This window comes from Leucoraja erinacea, chromosome 1, assembly GCF_028641065.1.
Source record: "Leucoraja erinacea ecotype New England chromosome 1, Leri_hhj_1, whole genome shotgun sequence".
Lineage (NCBI taxonomy): Eukaryota > Metazoa > Chordata > Chondrichthyes > Rajiformes > Rajidae > Leucoraja > Leucoraja erinaceus.
In genome coordinates this window covers 3,984,656-4,005,235 of record NC_073377.1, presented here as the reverse complement: position 1 = coordinate 4,005,235, position 20,580 = coordinate 3,984,656, and the positions used below count along the sequence as shown (strand labels likewise).

General features: G+C 48.1%; 1 protein-coding gene across 2 annotated transcripts in view; it reads right to left on the bottom strand.

Moving 5' to 3' along the window:
• The window catches only part of ctnna2 (catenin (cadherin-associated protein), alpha 2), a 1,403,856-nt gene that overhangs the window by 1,291,744 nt on the left and 91,532 nt on the right, over window positions 1-20,580 (bottom strand). For both annotated transcript variants that reach the window (XM_055644902.1, XM_055644985.1), the window contains exon 2: window positions 5,397-5,504. In XM_055644902.1, the coding sequence (XP_055500877.1) occupies window positions 5,397-5,498 (102 nt within the window). In that variant the 5' untranslated portion in view covers window positions 5,499-5,504. The remainder of the gene's footprint in view (window positions 1-5,396; window positions 5,505-20,580) is intronic.

Genomic DNA, 20,580 nt, shown 5'->3' with positions numbered 1-20,580 from the left:
CCTTTATATTCTTGGCTAGCTTACCTTCGTAATTCATCTTTTCTCCCCGAATTGCCTTTTAGGTATCTTTTATTGCACTTTAATCATTCCCAATCCTCTTACTTCCCACTCATCTTTGCTACGTTGTACTTTTATTTTTATACTGTCCCTGACGCCCCTGGTCAGCCACGGTCGCGCCTTACTCCCCTTGGAATCTTTCTTCCTCTTTGGATCCTGCACCTTCTGGACTATTCCCAGAAATACCTGGTATGAATATTGATTTCTCTAACTTCAAGTAACTCCAGCATTCCCTCTTCCTGTTTTTGCATCAAAGTCTTTAGGAAACACAGCATTCGTTGACATTGTCAAAGGGGTAAGACAAGGTTTCCTTCTATCCCCCTTACTGTTTATTGTCACGATCGACTATGTCATGCGGAAGACAATGAACAAACCTGATTTTGGAATATCATGGCGAACAGGAAGATGCTTCACAGACCTAGATTTTGCCAATGACATTGCACTACTAGCAGAGTCGGGACACACCCTTCAAGATATGACAACCACTCTGGAGCAGAATGCATCAAAGGTTGGATTAAAGATCAGCTGTCAAAAGACTAAGACCATGCAGACTAGAGAGCAGCAGCCAATAGACCAACTGATAATCAATGGGGAACCTATGGAAAACGCCACAAGATTTATCTATCTTGGCAGCATGTGCCTTTAGGAGGGCACATCATCCGAGGACGTACACTCCATTGAGGATAAATGGGGATCCTGTGGATAGGGTGAACTGTTTTAAATATCTGGGAGTCCACATCTCTGAAGATATGACATGGACATCACAAGCCTCAGCACTCGTGAGTAAGGCAAAGCAGCGCCTTTACCACCTCAGGCAATTGAGGAAATTCAGAGTGTCTCCGAGGATCCTCCAGTGCTTCTACGCACCGGCGGTGGAAAGCATCTTGTCCGGGAACATTACCATCTGGTTTGGGAATTACTCTGCCCAGGACAAGAAGGCTCTGCAGAGAGTAGTGCGTTCGGCCGAACGCACTATGGGAACTTCACTCGCCCCCCTGCAGGAACTATACATCAGGAGGTGCAACTCCAGAGCCAACAATATCATGAGTGACCCCTTCCACTCCTGCAATGGACTGTTCCAGCTGCTACGGTCAGGCAAACGCCTCCATTGCCATGTGGTGAGAACGGAGAGGTTGAGAAGGAGTTTCTTCCCAGAGGCCATTCGGACTGTAAACGCCTATCTCACCAGGGACTAACTCTACTGAATGTTTTTCCTTCCATTATTTATTATGTAAAAGAATATGTGTGTTATGATTGTGTTTATAGTTTGTTTGGTTGTTTGGTTGTATGTCTTTTGCACAAATGTCCGCGAGCATTGCCACTTTAATTTCACTGCACATCTCGTATGTGTATGTGACAAATAAACTTGACTTGACTTGACTTGACTTGATGTTCACAGCAGATGGAGATGTAAAGGTCAACATCAACACCCGAATTGGTAAAGCTGCATCAGTCTTCAGACAAGTACAGCCAATGTGGTTTAGTGGAGGGATATCCAAAAATGCTAAAAGTTCTTCCAGTCCGTAGTTCTCCCTACAGGTAGTACCTTGATGCCAGTGAGACATGGTAAATGATGTGAAGATGAAAAATAAATTGGATGCATTCCAACAAAGATGCTTGAGGAAGATCTTGAAGACTAGTTACATAGACCACATCACAAACGAGGAGATCTACCGGGGAACTGCAACAAAGCCTGTCAGCCAGGACATAGAGGTACGCAGGATGAAATTTGCTGGACAAGCATGCATGAATGTCAGCAGAACGTGCACCTAAGATAGCAATGACATGGCAACCTGATGGTAGAAGGAAAAGAGGCCGACCAAAACTAGCATGGAGGCGAACATTCCAGAATGATTTGGAAGCCCGGGACGCGAACCTATCGAGAGTGGAAGACGTTGCACATGACCGAACAGAATGGCGAAAGCTTGTTGCCCAATGCACTCAACAGTGTGGGAGGAACTAAGTCTAAGTAAGTAATCTTCTAGCTTCCCACTCATCTTTGCTATGTTATACTTCTCTTTTATTTTTATACTGTCCCTGACTTCCTTTGTCAGCCACGGTCGCCCCTCACTCCCCATGGAATCTTTCTTCCTCTTTGGAATGAACTGATCCTGCACCTTCTGTAATATTCCCAGAAATACATGGTATGAATATTGATTGATCTAACTTCAAGTAACTCCAGCATTCCCTCTACCTCTATCCCTCCGCAACCCTTCGTAACAGCATCTCGTTTTCACCCAACAAACAGCTAACAATGGCCTGTTTCCTTTATCATCATTACTTTTTTGCTTATCTTTCATTCATTATTCTTTATCTCTCCATATCATCATCTATTTCACTCGTTTCCCTTTCCTGGGACTTTCAGTCTGAAGAAGGGTCTCGTCACTAAACTTCACTCCAGAGATGCTGCCTATCCCGTGGAGTTACTCCAGCTTTTTGTGTCTACCACCCTTCGTTTATTTTACCCCATAAGTGGACTGGTTGTTGGTATCTAGAGATCAGACATAGCGTACATATATTTGTTAATTTTGCTAATAACTTGACCTTAGTGATTCAGCAAATAGCAAAATATTTTCTAAAGACTCCTTTTAACACAGTGAAATGAGATTTGATTAAATGAAATATATACCTGGCCCATGTGGTCCACACAGACCATTGCTCACCCATTCCCTGCACTAGGGGAAAATTTGCAGTGGCCAATTAACCTGTAAACCCGCGCTTCATTGGGATGTAGGAGAAAACAGGAGCACCAAGAGGAAATCTATGTAGTCACAGGGAGAACGTGCAAACTCCATTTGACAGCACCCAAGGTCGGGATCGAAGCTCAAGGTTCTGTGAGAAAGTAGTTCTACTTGCACTATTGCATTAATAATAATAATAATAATAATAATAATAATAATAATAATAATAATTTTATTTATAGAGCACTTTAAAAACAAACATAGCTGCAACAAAGTGCTGTACATCACTAATCATTGACAAAAAAGTTAATACACACCAAAAATAACAATCAAAAGAAATAGTAGGAAAAGACATGTAAAATAAAGAAACATCAAAAACACCACAAACAGAAGCAAAGCCTCAGGCATGGTCAAAAGCCAGGGAGTACAAATGCGTTTTAACATTGGATTTGAAGATGGACAGTGAGGGGGCCTGTCTGATGTGCAATGGCAGGGTGTTCCAGAGTGCCGGAGCAGCAACAGAGAAGGCTCTATCCCCTCTGAGCCTCCGACTAGACCTCGGTACCTCCAGGAGCAGCTGACCAGCTGACCTGAGGGACCGGGCAGGAGCATATGGGTGGAGCAGCTCAGAGAGGTAAGGCGGGGCGAGCCCATTCAGAGATTTAAAAACAAATAACAGTATCTTAAAATGAACCCGAAAGTGCACCGGGAGCCAGTGTAGGGAGGCCAGAATTGGCGATATGTGCTCCCTCTTTCGAGTCCCTGTTAAAAGGCGAGCAGCAGCATTCTGAACCAACTGGAGACGAGCCAGTGAAGAACGAGCAACACCAAAATAGAGCGCGTTACAGTAATCCAGCCTAGATGTAATAAAGGCATGGATTACTGTCTCAAAATGCTGCCGCTCGAGAATGGGCTTCACCTTCGCCAGCTTCCTTAGGTGAAAGAAGCTGGACTTAACCACCGCGCATATTTGGCGATCTAATTTAAAGTCACTGTCCATCCTAAAACCCAGGTTCACAACTGTTGGCTTCACGTACCTTGACAATGGACCTAAATCAACAAATGGAGGTTCACGGCAGCCATTGGGATCAAATAAAATCACCTCTGTCTTCTTTTCATTAAATCCAAGAAAGTTTAGGGCCAACCAGGACTTAATGTCATCAAGACAAGACAGAAGCGATTTTACAGAAAAGGCATCTTCCCCCCTCAGCGGCAAATAAAGCTGGGTATCATCTGCATAACAGTGGAAGGAGATGCCATGCTTTCTAAGGATGGAACCCAGAGGAAGTATGTACAGCGAGAAAAGCAGGGGCCCCAGAATCGAACCCTGTGGAACCCCATATGACAGGGGAGCGGAAGAGGATTCAAACCCAGCAAGGCTAACACACATGGTTCTGCCCGCCAGATAGGACCTGAACCATCCCAGGGCACTGCCGCAGATGCCCACTAACTGCTGTAGCCGAGATAATAAGATATTATGGTCCACCGTATCAAAGGCGGCAGACAAGTCCAGCAGGACAAGAACCACACAATCCCCAGAATCATTAGCCAGGAGGATATCGTTAAAAACCCTTAGCAATGCTGACTCCGTGCTGTGCATGGTTTTAAATCCAGACTGGAAGATCTCCCGAATATCATGCTCCTCCAGGAATAGTTTTAGCTGAGCATAAACAACTCTCTCCAGTAATTTAGAAATAAAAGGCAATTTCGAGATGGGTCTAAAATTGGCCAGAACAGATTGATCCAGGCCAGGTTTCTTAAGTAGTGGTTGCACTACCGCATGTTTAAAACTCACGGGGACAACCCCAGAACACAAGCTGCTGTTAATAATGGTAAGAACCGACTGCCCTATACTAGAGAAAACCTCCTTAAAAAGATGTGGAGGGACCGCATCACAAGGAGAACCCGATGGCTTAATATGGGAAACCACATCCTTTAAATACGATATAGTCACAGGCTCAAACTTGTCGAATACCACCAGGCAAGGGACCGAAACAGAAGGGTCAGAGGCAGGTGCTGAAATGTTAGCCCTTAAGGAAACAACCTTATCAACAAAAAAGTGCAGGAAGTCATTACACATTTCAGGTGAAGCTTCCAGACAGACAGGCTGCGGGGCATTTAGAAAAGAGTCAATGATTTCAAATAGCACACGAGGGTTGTTACACTTTGACACAATAATTTTAGACAGGTACTCTCTCTTGGCCTTTTTAACACTGTTTTGGTAGTGACGCCAACAGTCCCTGAGAATTTGAAGTGAAACGTGTAGCCTGTCCTTCCTCCACTTTCGCTCAGCTCTACGACACTCCCGTCGTGCTGCACGAGTCACTGCACTGAACCAGGGTTCAGGTTTAGCCCTCGGCTTCAACGATCTTAACGGAGCCACAGAGTCCAGTATAGTCCTGCATGAAGAGGAGTGGACGCAGAGGGGGCACAGAGCTGATCGAAAGCAGCAGAGAACTTGCCAGCAGTAAAAGGGCTAAAAGACCTTGCAGAATTGCCGTACACTTTAACACATTATCTCACTGATGCCCACTGAGCACATCTTAAAGGTTTTAGTAAGAGACCAAATTTTCACAATCAATATCTTCTTGTCTCTGTAAGTGGGTTTTTTAAATTTGCATCAGAGGCTGATATTGAAATCTATTCTGAATTACTTACCTGTGTGACCAGTGGTTCCAATAACCGCTCAACTGTCACAGTCCTTATTTCCAGACTTTTGGGATCCCATTTTAGCAGAATAGGCGAAGTTGCAGTAGTCATGATTGACTGAAAAAAAGAAAATGGATATTTTATAGGCAAGCTTAGGTGAAAAAAATGTCATTTGCAAAACCTGTGTTTGAAATTATATTTAATAATTAAATCACAAACATTATGTCATAACTTTATGTCAAATTATCAATCGATAGCAACCATATTGGGCACCATATGTGAGGATGTGTTGGCACTGGAGATGGTTAAGCGGAGGTTTACAAGAATGATCCCAGGAATGAGTGGGTTAACATATGATGAACGTTTGACTGCACTGGGACCGTACTCGCTAGAGTTTAGAAGAATGAGGGGGGACCTCATTGAAACTTACAGAATAGTGAAAGGTTTGGATAGAGTGGATGTGAAGAGGATGTTTCCACGAGTGGAAGAGTCTAGGACTAGAGATCAAAGCCTCAGAATTAAAGGACTTTCCTTTAGGAAGGAGATAAGAATGAATTTATTTAGTCAGAGGATGATGAATCTGTGGAATTCTTTGCCACAGATGGCTGTGGAGGCCACTTCAATTGATATTTTTTGGCAGAGATGGATAGATTCTTGAATAGTATGGGGTTAGGAGGGAGAGATAGATCAGCCATGATTGAATAGCGGAGTAGACATCATGGAATGAATGGTGACATTTTGCTCTTATGCTCTGACATGACCATATGGAATATAGAATTAAATGACCATGAAATATGTTTAGAACATAACCTTTGCTCATGAAATAATATTTCAGGGCAAAATGGATAAATAACTGAGTAATTTGCAACATACTAACTACCAAGCAAAAAATTCCTTGGAAAAAAAAGATACCAATTCTCCTGTCCTTCACAGTACCACTAAACTGGCATCCAGTCATGCATAATCCATCTAAAATATTAAGACACTTGCCCAGAAACAGCCTTTTACCTGGACATTCATTGGCACAGGTTAATGAGATATTGCATAGTAGCCCAATCAACTGTTTATTTGTGGAGTAGCACTACAAATAACATTAGGGAGTTATCCAGATTGGAGCAAGACATTTTTAAGGGACGAAGACTAAATTGATGAAATCTTTGACTGCTGAAGTATAACCTGGGGATGTACGCTCTTATTCAATCATGACCCCAAATTATCATGGTCTTGTGACTGAGGTGTTAATCCAAATAAAAATTATATGGCGAAGGAATAGGACTTTTTAAAACATAAAACAGAACAGTACAGCTATCGCCAACAAAGTTTGTGCCAAACATGAAGTCACGTTAAACTGATCTCATCTGCCTGTACATGATTCGTTCCCCTTTATTCCCTGCACTCCCATGTGCCTATTTAAAAGTATCTTAAATGCCACTATCATATATGCCTCCACCACCACCCATCCCAGGCCCCCCGCGACTCTGTGTAAACATAACGTGCCACACACCTCAATTGCCTCGAGGCTGTTGCCTTACATCAGGGACCTGCCGACCACCACCAAATACGAAGGGCTGAAGGCCTTGCTGCTCCACACTTTCAGTCTCAGTCGCAGAGACAGAGCGGCGAAAATAATACACATGGACAGTGTCGGCGATCGGCGGCCATCCACCATCATGGCGAAGATGTTAGCCCTGATGGACGGGCACCGCCCATGTCTGCTCTTCGAACAGGCGTTCCTGGAGCAGATGCCTGACGAAGTCCAACTGATGCTCGCCGGAGCTGATTTCAGTGACCCCCAGCACCTCGTGGAGAGAGTCGACGAATTGTCGGCACACAGATGGCGGGACGTTTGTGCCTTCACCCTCACCCCTGTCACGGCGCGGGTGCAACCAAGACAACATCGTGAGGAAGAAGAAGCCCAGCCCAGCACCGAAGAAGCATCGCCGCTTCCAGTGGTCTACAGCCGACGTCGTTGGTGCTACTACCATCAGCGCTACAGACCCGAAGCCCGAAGATGCCGGAGCCCCTGCTCGTATCAGGGAAATGCCTTGTCCGATCAGCCCAAACTAACGCCACTACGTCCGTGATCGCCATTCCGGCCACCGTTTCCTGGTGGACTCCGGTGCCATTGCCAGTATCCTGCCTCCGAGCGCCCGAGATACTCGTGTCGGTAAGATAGGACCCGTCCTTTTGGCTGTTAACGGGAGCGAGATTCGTATTTACGGTACGCGAACCCTGGACTTAAAATTCGACTCCCGCCTGTACAGGTGGAAGTTCACCGTTGCTGACGTTGCCCAACCGATACTGGGTGCTGATTTCTTCCGCGCGTTCTCCCTGCTAGTCAATGTGCGAGGCGGACGCATGGTCCCTGTGTTCGACCTGTGCCCTGCCAAGCCGCGTAATCCGTCCACGCCCCTACAGCAACTCGACGAGGTAGCTGAGGACCAGCAACCTTTTGCAGCCCTGCTCGCTGATTTCCCCGGGTTGCTCATGACCCGGTTCGACGGGGCCGCGCCCCGTGGCGCGGTCCACCACATTCCCACCGAGGGCCCACCGGTTCATGCCTGCGCGCGCTGCCTCCCACCCGATAAACTGCGCATCGCATGAGACGAGTTCCGGCTTATGGAGGACATGGGGATTGTCCGGGACTTCTCCTTGGACTTCCCCGCTGCACATGGTACCCAAAGCGTCCGGGGGTTGGAGATCTTGCCGTGATTACAGGCGTTTAAACATGGTAACCACAGCAGATCGGTGCCCAGTCCCGAACATCCAGGATTTCTCGGCTTATCTGGAAGGCGCAACCTTTTTCTCGAAGGTTGACCTTATTTGTGGGTATAATCAAATTCCGGTCCATCCCGACGACGTCCCAAAGACGGCCACCATCACCCCTTTCGGCCCTTTCGAATGGCTAAGAATGCCTTTTGCATGAAGAACGCTGCTCAGGCGTTCCAAAGATCAATGGATCAGGTTGGTCGGGGTTTGCCATTCATATTCATCTACCTCAATGATATTCTGGTGTCAGCAATTCACAGGCAGAGCACGTCAGGCACCTCCACCTGCTTTTCGAACGGCTGCGTGAACACGGGTTGGTGATCAACCCAGCGAAGTGCCAGTTCGGATTGCGTTCCATTTCCTTTTTGGGTCACGGCATTACCTGACACGGCACGCAGCCGCTGCTCGAGAAGGTCGACGCTATCCGTCGCATCCCGAGGCCTCTATCTGTCAAGGGCCTACAGGAGTTTATCGGAATTATTAATTTCTACCACCGATTCACCATCATGCGGGCGATGTTCCAATGTCTGGCCGGTAAGCCTAAGGACCTGATCTGGTCCAAGGAGGCGGAGAAGGCGTTCGACGGGGCTAAGACAGCATTGGCCAATCCCACTCTGCTGGAACACCCTAGGGCATTAGGCCAAACGGCCCTCACCGTGGACGCATCTGAGGTCGCAGTAGGTGCCGTCCTCGAATAACGCGTAGGTAGTCGCTGGGTGCTGCAGCCCGCCTGCGTTTTTATTATTTTCTGTCTATGTTTTTATGTAGTTTTTGTTATTTTTTGTTGGGGTGTGTGTGTGTGTGTGGGGGGGGTGGGGGTGGGGTGGGAGGGAGAGGAGCGGCCCTCCAACAGGAAGACCGGGGGCTCTGGTGCCGACGACTCACCTCACCGTCGCGGAGCTGGCCGAGTCCAGAGCGGGTGGAGCGGTGGTGGAGCGCTGCTGCGGCCCGACCTCCGGAGATTCGGAGGCTGCAACTGCGGGTCTGGCGGACGGCGGCACCGGGAGCCCGCGGGCCCCTGGAGGGAGACCGCTTTTCAGGGCTCCCGCAACGGCGACTTCTCCCGCCCGAGTTGCGGGGTCGAAGAGCTCCTGGAGCGGGGCTTGACATCACCGCCCCGCGCGGCTTGGAATGGCCGTGGGACTCTGCGAGCGCATGCCGGGGGCTCTAACATCAAGAACCCGGTGTGCGACCTTGCATCACCCGGCGTGGCTTTAATGGCCGCGGGACAATCGCCATCGCCAGCTGGGGGCTTTGACTTTGACTCACAGCAATGTGATTCCATGTTTATTTAAATTATGTTGTGTCTTGGGTCTATTTGTTTGTAATGTATGGCTGCAGAAACGTCATTTCGTTTGGACCTCAAGGGGTCCAAATGACAAATAAATTGAATTGAATTGAATTGAATTGAATTTTCAGCGGGCAGCTGCGAGCCCCCGAAGTTAAGCATAGCGCTTTCGATCGGGAACTCCTCGCGTTCTACCTAGCGATCCGCCATTTCCGTTACTTCCTAGAAGGGCGCGCGTTCTCCGCATTCACAAACCACAAGCCACTCACGTTCGCTTTGACCAAGGTGTCCGATTCCTGGTCTGCCAGGCAACTGAGGCACCTCGCCTACATTTCTGAATTCATATCTGATATTCAGCATGTGGTGGGGAAGCTGAATGTTGTAGCTGACGTGCTAGCCCCGTCCGGCAGCACCCAAAGTTTCAGCGTTAAGTCTAGGCGTGGAATATGAGGAGCTGGCCGCTGCCCAACAGGTAGATGCCGGCATGGAGGTTTTCCGCTATGCTGAATCAGGACTCAAGCTGGCTAAGGTGCCCTGCGGCGCCACCGGCGTGCGAGTCCTTTGTGATGTCTCCATGGGAAAAGCCCGTCCCATTGTCCCGGTTGCTTGGAAGCGTCGGATTTTTGACACCATCCACAGCCTAGCGCACCCGTCCATTCGCCCCACCTCTGCCTTGGTCGTGGCCAAGTTTGTCTGGCATGGGTTGCGGAAGCAGGTCGCAGCATGGGCCCGTTCTTGCATCCCATGCCAGACTTCCAAGGTACAGAGACATGTGCTCCCGCCCATGCAGGATTTCGCTGTCCTGGATGGCAGGTTCCTGCACATCCATGTCGACCTGGTGAGTCCCTAGCCGTGTTCGCGTGGGGCTACTCACCTATTGACTATCGTGGACAGGTTCACCAGGTGGGCAGAGGCGATACCGTTAACGGATACCTCCGCTGAGGCTTGCGCACGGGCCATCGTCTCGCATTGGATCGCTCATTTTGGGGTTCCTTCCGATATCACTACTGATTGAGGGGCCCAGTTCACATCCCCCCTGTGGAGTGGTATGGCGCAGCTGTATGGCGCAAAACTGCACCAGACCACCACGTATCACCCAGAGTCCAACGGTTTGGTTGAGCGTTTACACAGGCACCTTTGTCGGCGTGAAAGCTTGGCTCACCGGTCCCGATTGGGTCGACCATTTGCCTTGGGTCCTCCTGTGCATCAGAACCATGCCTAAGGAGAACCTCAACGCCTCCTCAGCCGAGCTGAATTGCGGCTCGGTCTTGCGAGTACCTGGGGATTTTCTGCCCATCCCCTGGGATCAGGAGATCCCGGTTTCGGCGGTGTTAGCTGACCTTCGCGAGCGGGCGCGCGCTTTGGTCCTGGTTCCCACTTCCCTGCATGGTTTGTCTGCGGTGCATGTGCCTACTACGTTACCGGATTGTGCTTATGTTTTCCTTCATAAGGATGCTCACCGCTCGCCGTTACAGCGCGTGTACGAAGGTCCGTACAGGGTGCTGAGGACTGCTACCTGGACATTTACGTTGGACATCGGTGGCAAGGAGGAGCTCGTCTCTGTGAGCCGCTTTAACCCAGCACACGTTGACGAGGATAGCCCGGTGGCAGTGGCCACTCCGCGGCGTAGAGGATGTCTACGCATTTCGGTCGAACCGTCCGGTTACCCATTCGTTTCCGCACTGCGGATTCTGGGGGGGGGGGGGGCATGTAGCGGCGCCTACTGGCGCACGCACATATCGAACCCGGCATTCGGATGCCGGGTCACATGATTCTGGAGGGGCTGCTTTTTTTCGCGCGGTTTTGCTTCCGCGCGTTAGTTCAGTGCTGACGATCGTTGTGGCCAGATGTGTCGTGAGAGCCTGTAAACTGAGAAGTGATTTTCTGAATAAAAATTTGTTAGATAACTCAGTTATCGTTCTTCCGACCGCCATACTATTTTCTTTATTTCTATATCAAGAAAACTTACATTAAATCTACTGATTCTGTTCCCTTGACTAATTTTGTCTAACTGTTCACTGCTGCTATGTAGTACTCTTCAGGAGATCACTCAAAATCTATAATCGAATGAAGAAAATCATCTACATCAGTCCATGTGAACAAGCACAGTGATTTGATACTATCGCAGGCTTCCCCAAATTGTAAGCATTTGTAAAATGCATTTCTGTTCCCGGGAACCTCCTGTAGCATATTGTGGTCTTTGTAAGTTGTCTAAAATGGTGATATTGTACATTCTAGCTAGTTTATAAATAACTTATGAATCATTGAGTACATGCACGGCTAAAATTGTAAAATCCACTCGCATCGTAATTACCAACAGGCCAAGAATGTTGCAGACAGCTAGTTGCTACAGCGATACATCACATGACCGGATGTATTTTTCACATAACCAGTTGCTGTTCATGTGCATGAAAGGATATTTTCTGCTAATTAAATAAACCTTTCAATTGAGGTTGTGATTGGTGCCAAGTACCATAAAAGAGAAAATATGCTTACATTTGTTGTTTCCAGGAGTCCCCAAATCCAGGAGGAATATAAGAATACTGTTTGTTTTCTGGAATGAATGGCTGTACTTTCAAAGCAAGATTGTGGGTGGCCGTCAAGGGACATTGAAGACTCTTACATTCTACCTTGCCAAGGGTCCCCAGAACCAGATGGTTTGCAAGAAGCATGTTTACTGGTGTAAACTGCTTTCCCTCATCTTGTTACAAATCATTTGTGTGTAACCAATAAAAACATTTTTTTCAAACATGTTGATTGAATCTAAATTTTGCTTCGGAGTCATTCCGTGAAGAACCCGCTCAGCATGCATGTGCGGCATTATGTCCAGCAGAGCAACAGCGTCACAGCGGGAGTCAGGCGCTCCCGCTATGGAGGTGAAAGAACGGACCGTCAGGTAAGCCGACATCTGGTTTTTCTTTCACAAGGAGCCTTCTGCTTTCCGGCAGAGAAGAAAGGCTCTAGAACAAACCTGTCCCCCGCTCGACTACACGGAGGAGCGTTCCATCCATGGGGGGGGGGGGGGGGGGCAGCAACAGAACAGTCCTGTCCCCCGCACGACTCCACGGAGGAGCGTTCCATCTGGGGGTGGGGGGGCAGCATCAAGGCGGTAGGACCGCTTACCCGGTGCTCCGCTATCCCGACACCGTGTCGAGCCCAGCCCCGTTAGCTCCTGAGCAGCTGGCTGGAAGTACCGCCACAGAAGAGGCGTCCGACCGGTGGCTCCGACTTATCGGACGGGACGTCTTTCCTCCCGCACGGGGGGAAAGACAGCCGCCTGAACAGACCTGCCGCCCGCTCGACTCCACGGAGAAGCGTTCCATCTCACGGGGGCAGCAACAAGGCGGGAGGACCGCTTACCGGGTGGTCCGCTATACCCCGACACCGCGTCCGAGCCCAGCCCCGCTAGCGCCTGAGCAGCGGGCTGGATGTAAAGCCATGGAAGAGGCGTCCGTCCGGTGGATCCCATTTGTCGGACGGGGACGTCTCTCCACCCAGGCGGGGGAGAGACAGCCGCCTGAGCTGCATGGAGCAGCTCTTGGAGCAGGAGCTCCAGCGAAGTGCACCCCAGGAGGGGCGCTCTCGCAGAGGGGGGTCAGGCACTCCCTCCACAGTGCCTTGTGCACTGTCCATTGCTTCCTCCTTTCCAGAGGATAGCTTTGGTGACCAGGACTGGACTGGTCAAGAACAGGGGTAATGGCTGAAGATCTCGGGAGTATGCAAGGGGTGCAGGAACAGGAAGAGCTGCTAGGTGTGGTGGACAGCTACGTGGAAACCCCACGTGCAGGAGGCAGACAAAAGCCTGACGTCAGCCATCACATTGTTTTTCCTCATTCCGTGGACAAATACGGAGATGACCACAATCTTCGTAAACAAATCATATGACAAGTCATCGGTGGGGGTGCTGCAATGGCGGCAGCCCTGTCAGCAGCGTGTTAGTTTTTTCAACTTTTTAAATTTTTTTTTAGTATGTTTTAAAGTATGTTTTTAATGTTTCTTTGTGTGTTTTGTGTGGGGGTGGTGTGGGGGGGTGAGGAGGAAACCGTTTTGGCCGCCTCCTCCATGGAGAGGCGACTTTTTCCAGGTCGCCTCCCCCGTGGCCTAACAGCAAGGATCGGCGTGGCCTTTCCCGGAGACGCGCCTGGGTCTTCAGTGGCGGGCGCAGTGTGGACTCTTGGCGTCGAGCGGGTGAGCCCTCGCTGAGGCTCGCTGGAGGGGAGCGCTCCGTTCCGCTGGTCTGCGGCAGCCGGCAGCCTGAAGCCGCACGCGGTCTGCACAGCTCCAGCTGGCGCGGCGTCTACAGCCCGGGATCCGTCATGGGGGACCCGGGGAAAAAAAAAGCCATCACTGCCGGCCCGCGGCCAACTTCTACCGCGGGCGCGGTGGCGACTTACCATCACCCCTGGAGGGGAGCTTCGACCGCCGGCCCTGTGGTCTGCGGTGCTTCTGCCAGTGGCGCGGCGGGAACTTTAAACTTTAAATCTCGACCGCTGGCCTGCGGCCTTCACCAACTTAAAGCCGCGGTCTCCGGTGGGGAAGAGCCGATCCTGGACTTACCTGGACTTGTACCTTGTCCTTTTACCATCTGGACGCCCGCAGCAACGGCTGCGGAGGGTTGAGGTCCCGACCACGGGGGAGAATGGAGGAGGACTGGCCAAATTGTGTGCCTTCCACCACAGTGATGAATGCTGTGGTGGAGGTTTATGTTAAATTTTGTGTTTTTATGTGTGTTCTTTATAATTGTACCGCTGCTGACATTCATTTCACTTGCACTTTATGTGCAATGTGACAAATAAACCGTATTGCATTGTTTTGTATTGTGGACCTGCCATAAAAATCTACATTGCGGGGTTGTGCATACACCAGCCACTGAGCCAGCACCACTGCTCTTTGGCAAAAACCTCACAAAGCATATGAAGGACATACAAGAGTTTTACAAAACTTTCGGCTCATGAGGGCAGGGCCGGGACGAGCAAACCAAAAACAGTCATTCCTAAGCAGAAGCACCCCATCGCGTCCATCAGTCGACATCTACCATATCGGACTGATGAAAGCTCGGGGTCCGCATTCTATCACCAAAAGTCTTCTTTAGACCAGGGCCCAGAGCGGACCCCATGGAAAATGTGCCAACACCCAACGTCAGACGACGTGCAGCACTCGTTGGACCGGCAGGAAACAGAAGAATATCCATAAACATGGAGGTAGGTGGGTCTGGTTCCTACCAGTATATAGAGTAATACTAACACACGGGAGTCTATCACGAGTGATCAGTATATACGCAATGTCATTAGTGAATACAAATACAATTCATACTAGAAAAATTGCCACCCAGTCAACATTCACCCCAGAGGGTATTTTTCCCCTCTCCCGTTAAAGAAACAAGAGAGACAAGCTGAATTGGTGAGAATAATTACAAAGGGTATCATGGGAAAACCTGAACCCTTGCAATTCGTATCAAATATATTCACTAAACCCAAAAAAGATGGTGGATGTCGCATCATCATTGACAACTTCACTAAATATGTTTGTTAAGTATATACATTTCAAAATGGAACCGGTTGTTACTGCCAAACAACTAAATTCCAAAGGATACTTCATGGCAAGCATTCATCTTAAAGATGTTTACTATTTAGTACCATTCACAAGGATCATCGCAGATACCTGAAATTTACCTGGATGGGGCAGCTATAGCAGTTTAAAGTGTTACCCAATGGGTTCACATCAGCCCAAGAGTGTCACCAAGACACTAAAACCAGCTCTGGCAATATTCAGAAGACAAAAACATATTGTCATGGCATATCTTGATGATATCCTAAATGGTAGGCAAGACTATGAAATTGACTGTGTTAGCTGTTCAGCTACCAAACAGTTAGAATAGAATAGAATAGAATACAGTTATTTAAAACCCTGGGGTTGTCTTACATCCAGATAAATCTAAGTTGAAGCCATCCACTATCATGGACTTCTTGGGCTTCACAATTAATTCAGTCTACGTAACTGTAACATTGCCAAGAGACAAAATAGTTGAATATGCAACAATTTAATGGTCACCAACTACCAACTACTCGACAAGTAACAGAGTAATTGGGAAAATGGTAGCAGCATTTCCGGCTACATAATTCGGACCTTTGTACCAAAAACGACATACAGGTCATTATGATCGTTTCATGAAGTTACCCACTGAAGTAATATCAGAACTACAGTGGTGGGCAAAAAACGTTTGACATAGTTTCAGCCTATTATCATCACTAACCCTACGTCAGTTATCCAAACAGATGCCAGTGCTCAAGGCTGGGGAGCAACTAACTCTATATCCAGCACAAGTAGTAGATGGACTAACCCAGAATCATCGTTACCACTTACACTGGGCATTAATTATCTAGAGATGTTGAGTGACTTTTATGGTTTAAAAGCATATGCATAAATATGCATCACTTGCATGTACGGTTATAAATAGATAATACTACGGTGGTGGCCTACATTAACCATATGGGCGGCATAAAATCGGTATCATGCGACAAGTTGGTCAAAACAATTTGGCAATGGTGTGTCCAAAGACATATTTGGCTATCAGTAACTTACCTGCCAGGTAAGCTAAATACAGTGGCAGACACCAGGTCACGTAATTTTAATGACAACATCGAATGGATGTTAAAACCCCCCAAATTTTTTTTTTCACAAAAGATATCAAGCAATATGGCATGCCAGATATCGATTTATTTGCATCAAGGCTAAATCACCAGGTACCTATGTATGTCACTTGGGAACCAGACCCTGAGGCAGCAATGGTAGATGCGTTCGCGCTGGATTGGGGAAATTCTTCTTCTATGCATTTCCTCCCTTCTGCCTCATCAGTTGGGGACTACGCACAGTACAAATGGACTCTGCCTTCAGGTATTTTGATAGTACCCGGCTGGCCTACGCAGCCATGGTTCTCAATACTCCATGACATGGTTGTTGAAACTCCGATGGTATTCCCCAGTGACCCAGAGTTATTAACACCCAGTGTCGGGCACAAGCCACCCGTGCCATGAAAAAATCAAACTCCTGGGTTGCAGATTCTGCACAAACCACTTCTGGGACTGGGATTATCAGAACAAACCGTCGACACCATGTCAGCATCCCTCCGAACATCCACTAAAAAACAGCACTTGTCCAGCATCAAAAAATGGGAGTAGTACTGCTTGGATACAGGGACCACTTACTCAACCGCTACAGTTACCAACGTACTGGAATTCCTGGCGAACATTCACCACGATGAAGGACTCAGCTACAGAGCCATCAACACAGCTAGAATTGCCCTGCCTGTCTATTTAAAACCAGCTCCAGGACAACAGGCCATGGGGTCCCACCAGCTGGTGGTCAAACTAATGAAGGGTATTTACAACTCTAACCCCCTAGACCAAGGTACACCCATATATGGGATGTCAGTGTGGTCCTGACATACCTCAGGGGATGGCCACCAGCCAGATCCCTCAACCTGGAACCATCTATGCTCAAAACACTCATGTTGATGGCACTTGTATCTGCACAGAGGGTCCAGTCACTACACCTTTTGCGACTGGACACCATGCTCACAGCTCCAGACCAGATCTCTGTCGTTATCCAGGGAATGATCAAACAGAACAGACCAGGAACACCTAATCCAGTCGTGGAATTCCGGGCTTACCCGCCAGAAACACAGTTATGTGCCATGACCCTACTATCCTACATAGACACAACCAAAATACTCGAGGGAGATGAAAAGCCTTGTGGGTCAGTCATAAAAAATCTTATGGTCGGGTGATGAGCCATTTCGAGATGGCTCAAGCAGGTGCTAAAAGCTGCTGGGATAAAAACTAACATGTACAAATTTCATTCCACCAGGGCAGCATTCATGTCGACGGGGTTATAAAATGGACGTGCCTATAAGATTCAGATTCAGATTCAGATTCAGATTCAATTTTAATTGTCATTGTCAGTGTACAGTACAGAGACAACGAAATGCATTTAGCATCTCCCTTGAAGAGCGACATAGCAAACGATTTGAATAAAAAATAATAAGTGTCCGGGGGGGTGGTGATTGGCAGTCACCGACGTACGTTGTTGAGTAGAGTGACAGCCGCCGGAAAGAAGCTGTTCCTCGACCTGCTGGTTCGGCAACGAAGAGACCTGTAGCGCCTCCCGGATGGTAGGAGGGTAAACAAGAGCAGTCCTTGGCGATGCTGAGCGCCCTGCGCAGGACAAGCTTTGGACAGACTCAATGGAGGGGAGCGTGGAACCGGTGATGCGTTGGGCAATTTTCACCACCCTCTGCAATGCCTTCCGGTCGGAGACAGAGCAGTTGCCATACCATACTGTGATGCAGTTGGTAAGGATGCTCTCGATGGTGCAGCGGTAGAAGTTCACCAGGATCTGAGGAGACAGATGGACCTTCTTCAGTCTCCTCAGGAAGAAGAGACGCTGATGAGCCTTCTTGATCAGAGTAGAGGTATTGTGGGTCCAAGAGAGGTCATCGGAGATGTTGACTCCCAGGAACCTGAAGCTAGAAACACGTTCCACCTCCGTCCCGTTAATGTGGATGGGGGTGTGCGTGCCGTCTCTGGACTTCCTGAACCTCATCCTGGCTACAGCAGGATGGTGGGGGGGAAAGACCGTTCAGAAATTTTATAATAAGCCGTTGGCAAAACCTGTTTTATTTGCAGGAAAGATTTTACAGACTGCAAATATTTAATTTAAGCCCAGGGGAGCAATTTAATTTCTTTGTTGTTATTGTTAAAAAATACCATTGTGTTTTTCTACAAACAGATTCATTGGTTGGTTACGATAACACACTTCCTCCCTCAAAGACTTCAGCAGTGATGTAGTAATAACTGTCACACGGTTTGAAATCACAAAGCTTTGAAATCTTCACGGAATCACACACATGACTCCGAAGTAAAATAGTAAGATTAAACGAGAACTTACCAGTTTGAAGTTTGATCTGTATTTTATGAGGAGTTACGATGAGGGATTACGTGCCCTCCGCTCCCACCCTCAATAACATGGGTCAAATTCATAAACTGATGTCTCCTTATCTTTACTATGTTTACTTCAATAACTGTGTCTATCTGTGATTCCACACCGCTGCTTTGAAGTATGCCGCGCATGCGTGCTGAGCAGGTTCTTCACGTAATCCCTCATCGTAACTCCTCATAAAATACAGATCAAACTTCAAACTGGTAAGTTCTCATTTAATCTTACTATTATATTGTATTAAGTAGTGTATTAATGCATCATTCAACAGGAACATTTGGGCATAGTTCTGGATGGTCTGTGTGCTGTCAACACACAAAGGACCTAATTCATTGTCCAGTTGTCCAGACCCCCACTGATCTCACTCTCCCAAACTTTCCCATCACTGCACATCCAGTAGTTGTAGAAATAGAGTAGAAATACTCCCTTCCCCAAGAGTGTTGTTTGTAATATGGTAGGTATTTAACCGCTGGAAATAAGCTAAGTGCTAGTAGCTGCAAGAACCTTTAAATCACTAACAGAAAATGCATAGGAAGGAACTGCAGATGCTGGTTGAAACCAAAGATAGATACAAAAATCTGGAGTAACTTAGCAGGACAGTAACATGCATTCCTGTTCAACTTCTGGTCTCTGCATCTGGAGCAGGTAGCAGTGAGGTACCACCCCTTCTACCACCTCCATCATCATGAGGGTGGCCAACATCCAACCCCAGAGCGATGTTCATCTAGCACTGGAGGAGCTGCACACCATGGTCAACAAACACCAGTCGGCATACCCCAATGCCATTTGCATCATAGCCGGGGACTTCAACAAAGCCAGCCTGAAGACATCACTCCCAAACTACCACCAGCATGTATCCTGCAGTACCAGAGAAGCAAACACCCTGTACCACTGCTATACCATCATAGGATTGCCTATCACTCCATCTCTCGGACTCCTTCTTTCTGCATGTAGGCAGCGACTGATAAGAGCACCCCCCAGTGGTGAGGACCGCACAGACCTGTTCAGGGGAGACAGAAGAATAACTCCGTGACTGCTTGGAGTCAGTAGACTGGGCAAGGTTTAATGTTTAAGGATCCGCATTCTTCTGAAGACCAGATCCCGGGCATTCACGTCTGGTGATGCAGAGGTCCTTAAGAAGTTCAGATCCGACCTTGGTAAGGTCATTAAAAAGGCCAAAAGGGACTTCTGCTCTGGAGGATGAGATGGATGTCCGGATGTCAAGCAACTGTGGCAAGGCTTGAATGCCACCACCTCCTACAAGGCAAAATCAGGAGGCAGCTCAGACGACAGCGTAGCATCACTCCCTGACGAGCTCAATGCGTTCCACGCACGATTCGATATGGAGAACACTGACGTGTCTTCCCAAGCCCCCCTTCGCCCTGATGGTATGACAGTCACAGTCACCATAGATCGTCAGAAGATCCTTCAGGGGGGTGAACCCTCGGAAAGCACCTGGACCTGTTGGTATACCCGGTCGAGTTCTCAAGACTTGTGCAGACCAACTGAAGGTAGTTTTTGTGGACATTTTCAACCTTTCACTTCTGAGGTCTGAGGTTCCCACCTGCTTTAAGAGGGCATCAATAATAGACAATAGACAGTAGACAATACACAATAGACAATAGGTGCAGGAGTAGGCCATACGGCCCTTCGAGCCTGCACCGCCATTCACGGTGGCTGATCATCCACAATCAGTACCCCATTCCAGCCTTCCCTCCATATCCCTTAACTCCGATATCCATAAGAGCTCTATCTAACTCTCTCTTGAAAGCATCCAGAGAATCAGCCTCCACTGCCTTCTAATCAGAGAATTCCACACACTCACAACTCTCCGTGTGAAAAAGGTGTTCCTCATCTCCGTTCTAAATAGCTTACGACTTATTCTAAAACTATGGCCCCTTGTTCCTGCCTTTGCGTGTCCAAACCCTTAATAATTTTATATGTTTCAATAAGATGCCCTCTCATCCTTCTAAATTTCAGAGTAGACAAGCCCAGCCGCTCCAATGTATCAACATATAACAGTCCCGCCATCCCGGGAATTAACCGTGAACCTACGCTGTACTCCCTCAATAGCAAGAATGTCATTCCTCAAGTTTGGAGACCAAAACTGCACACAATACTCCAGCTGTGGTCTCACTAGGG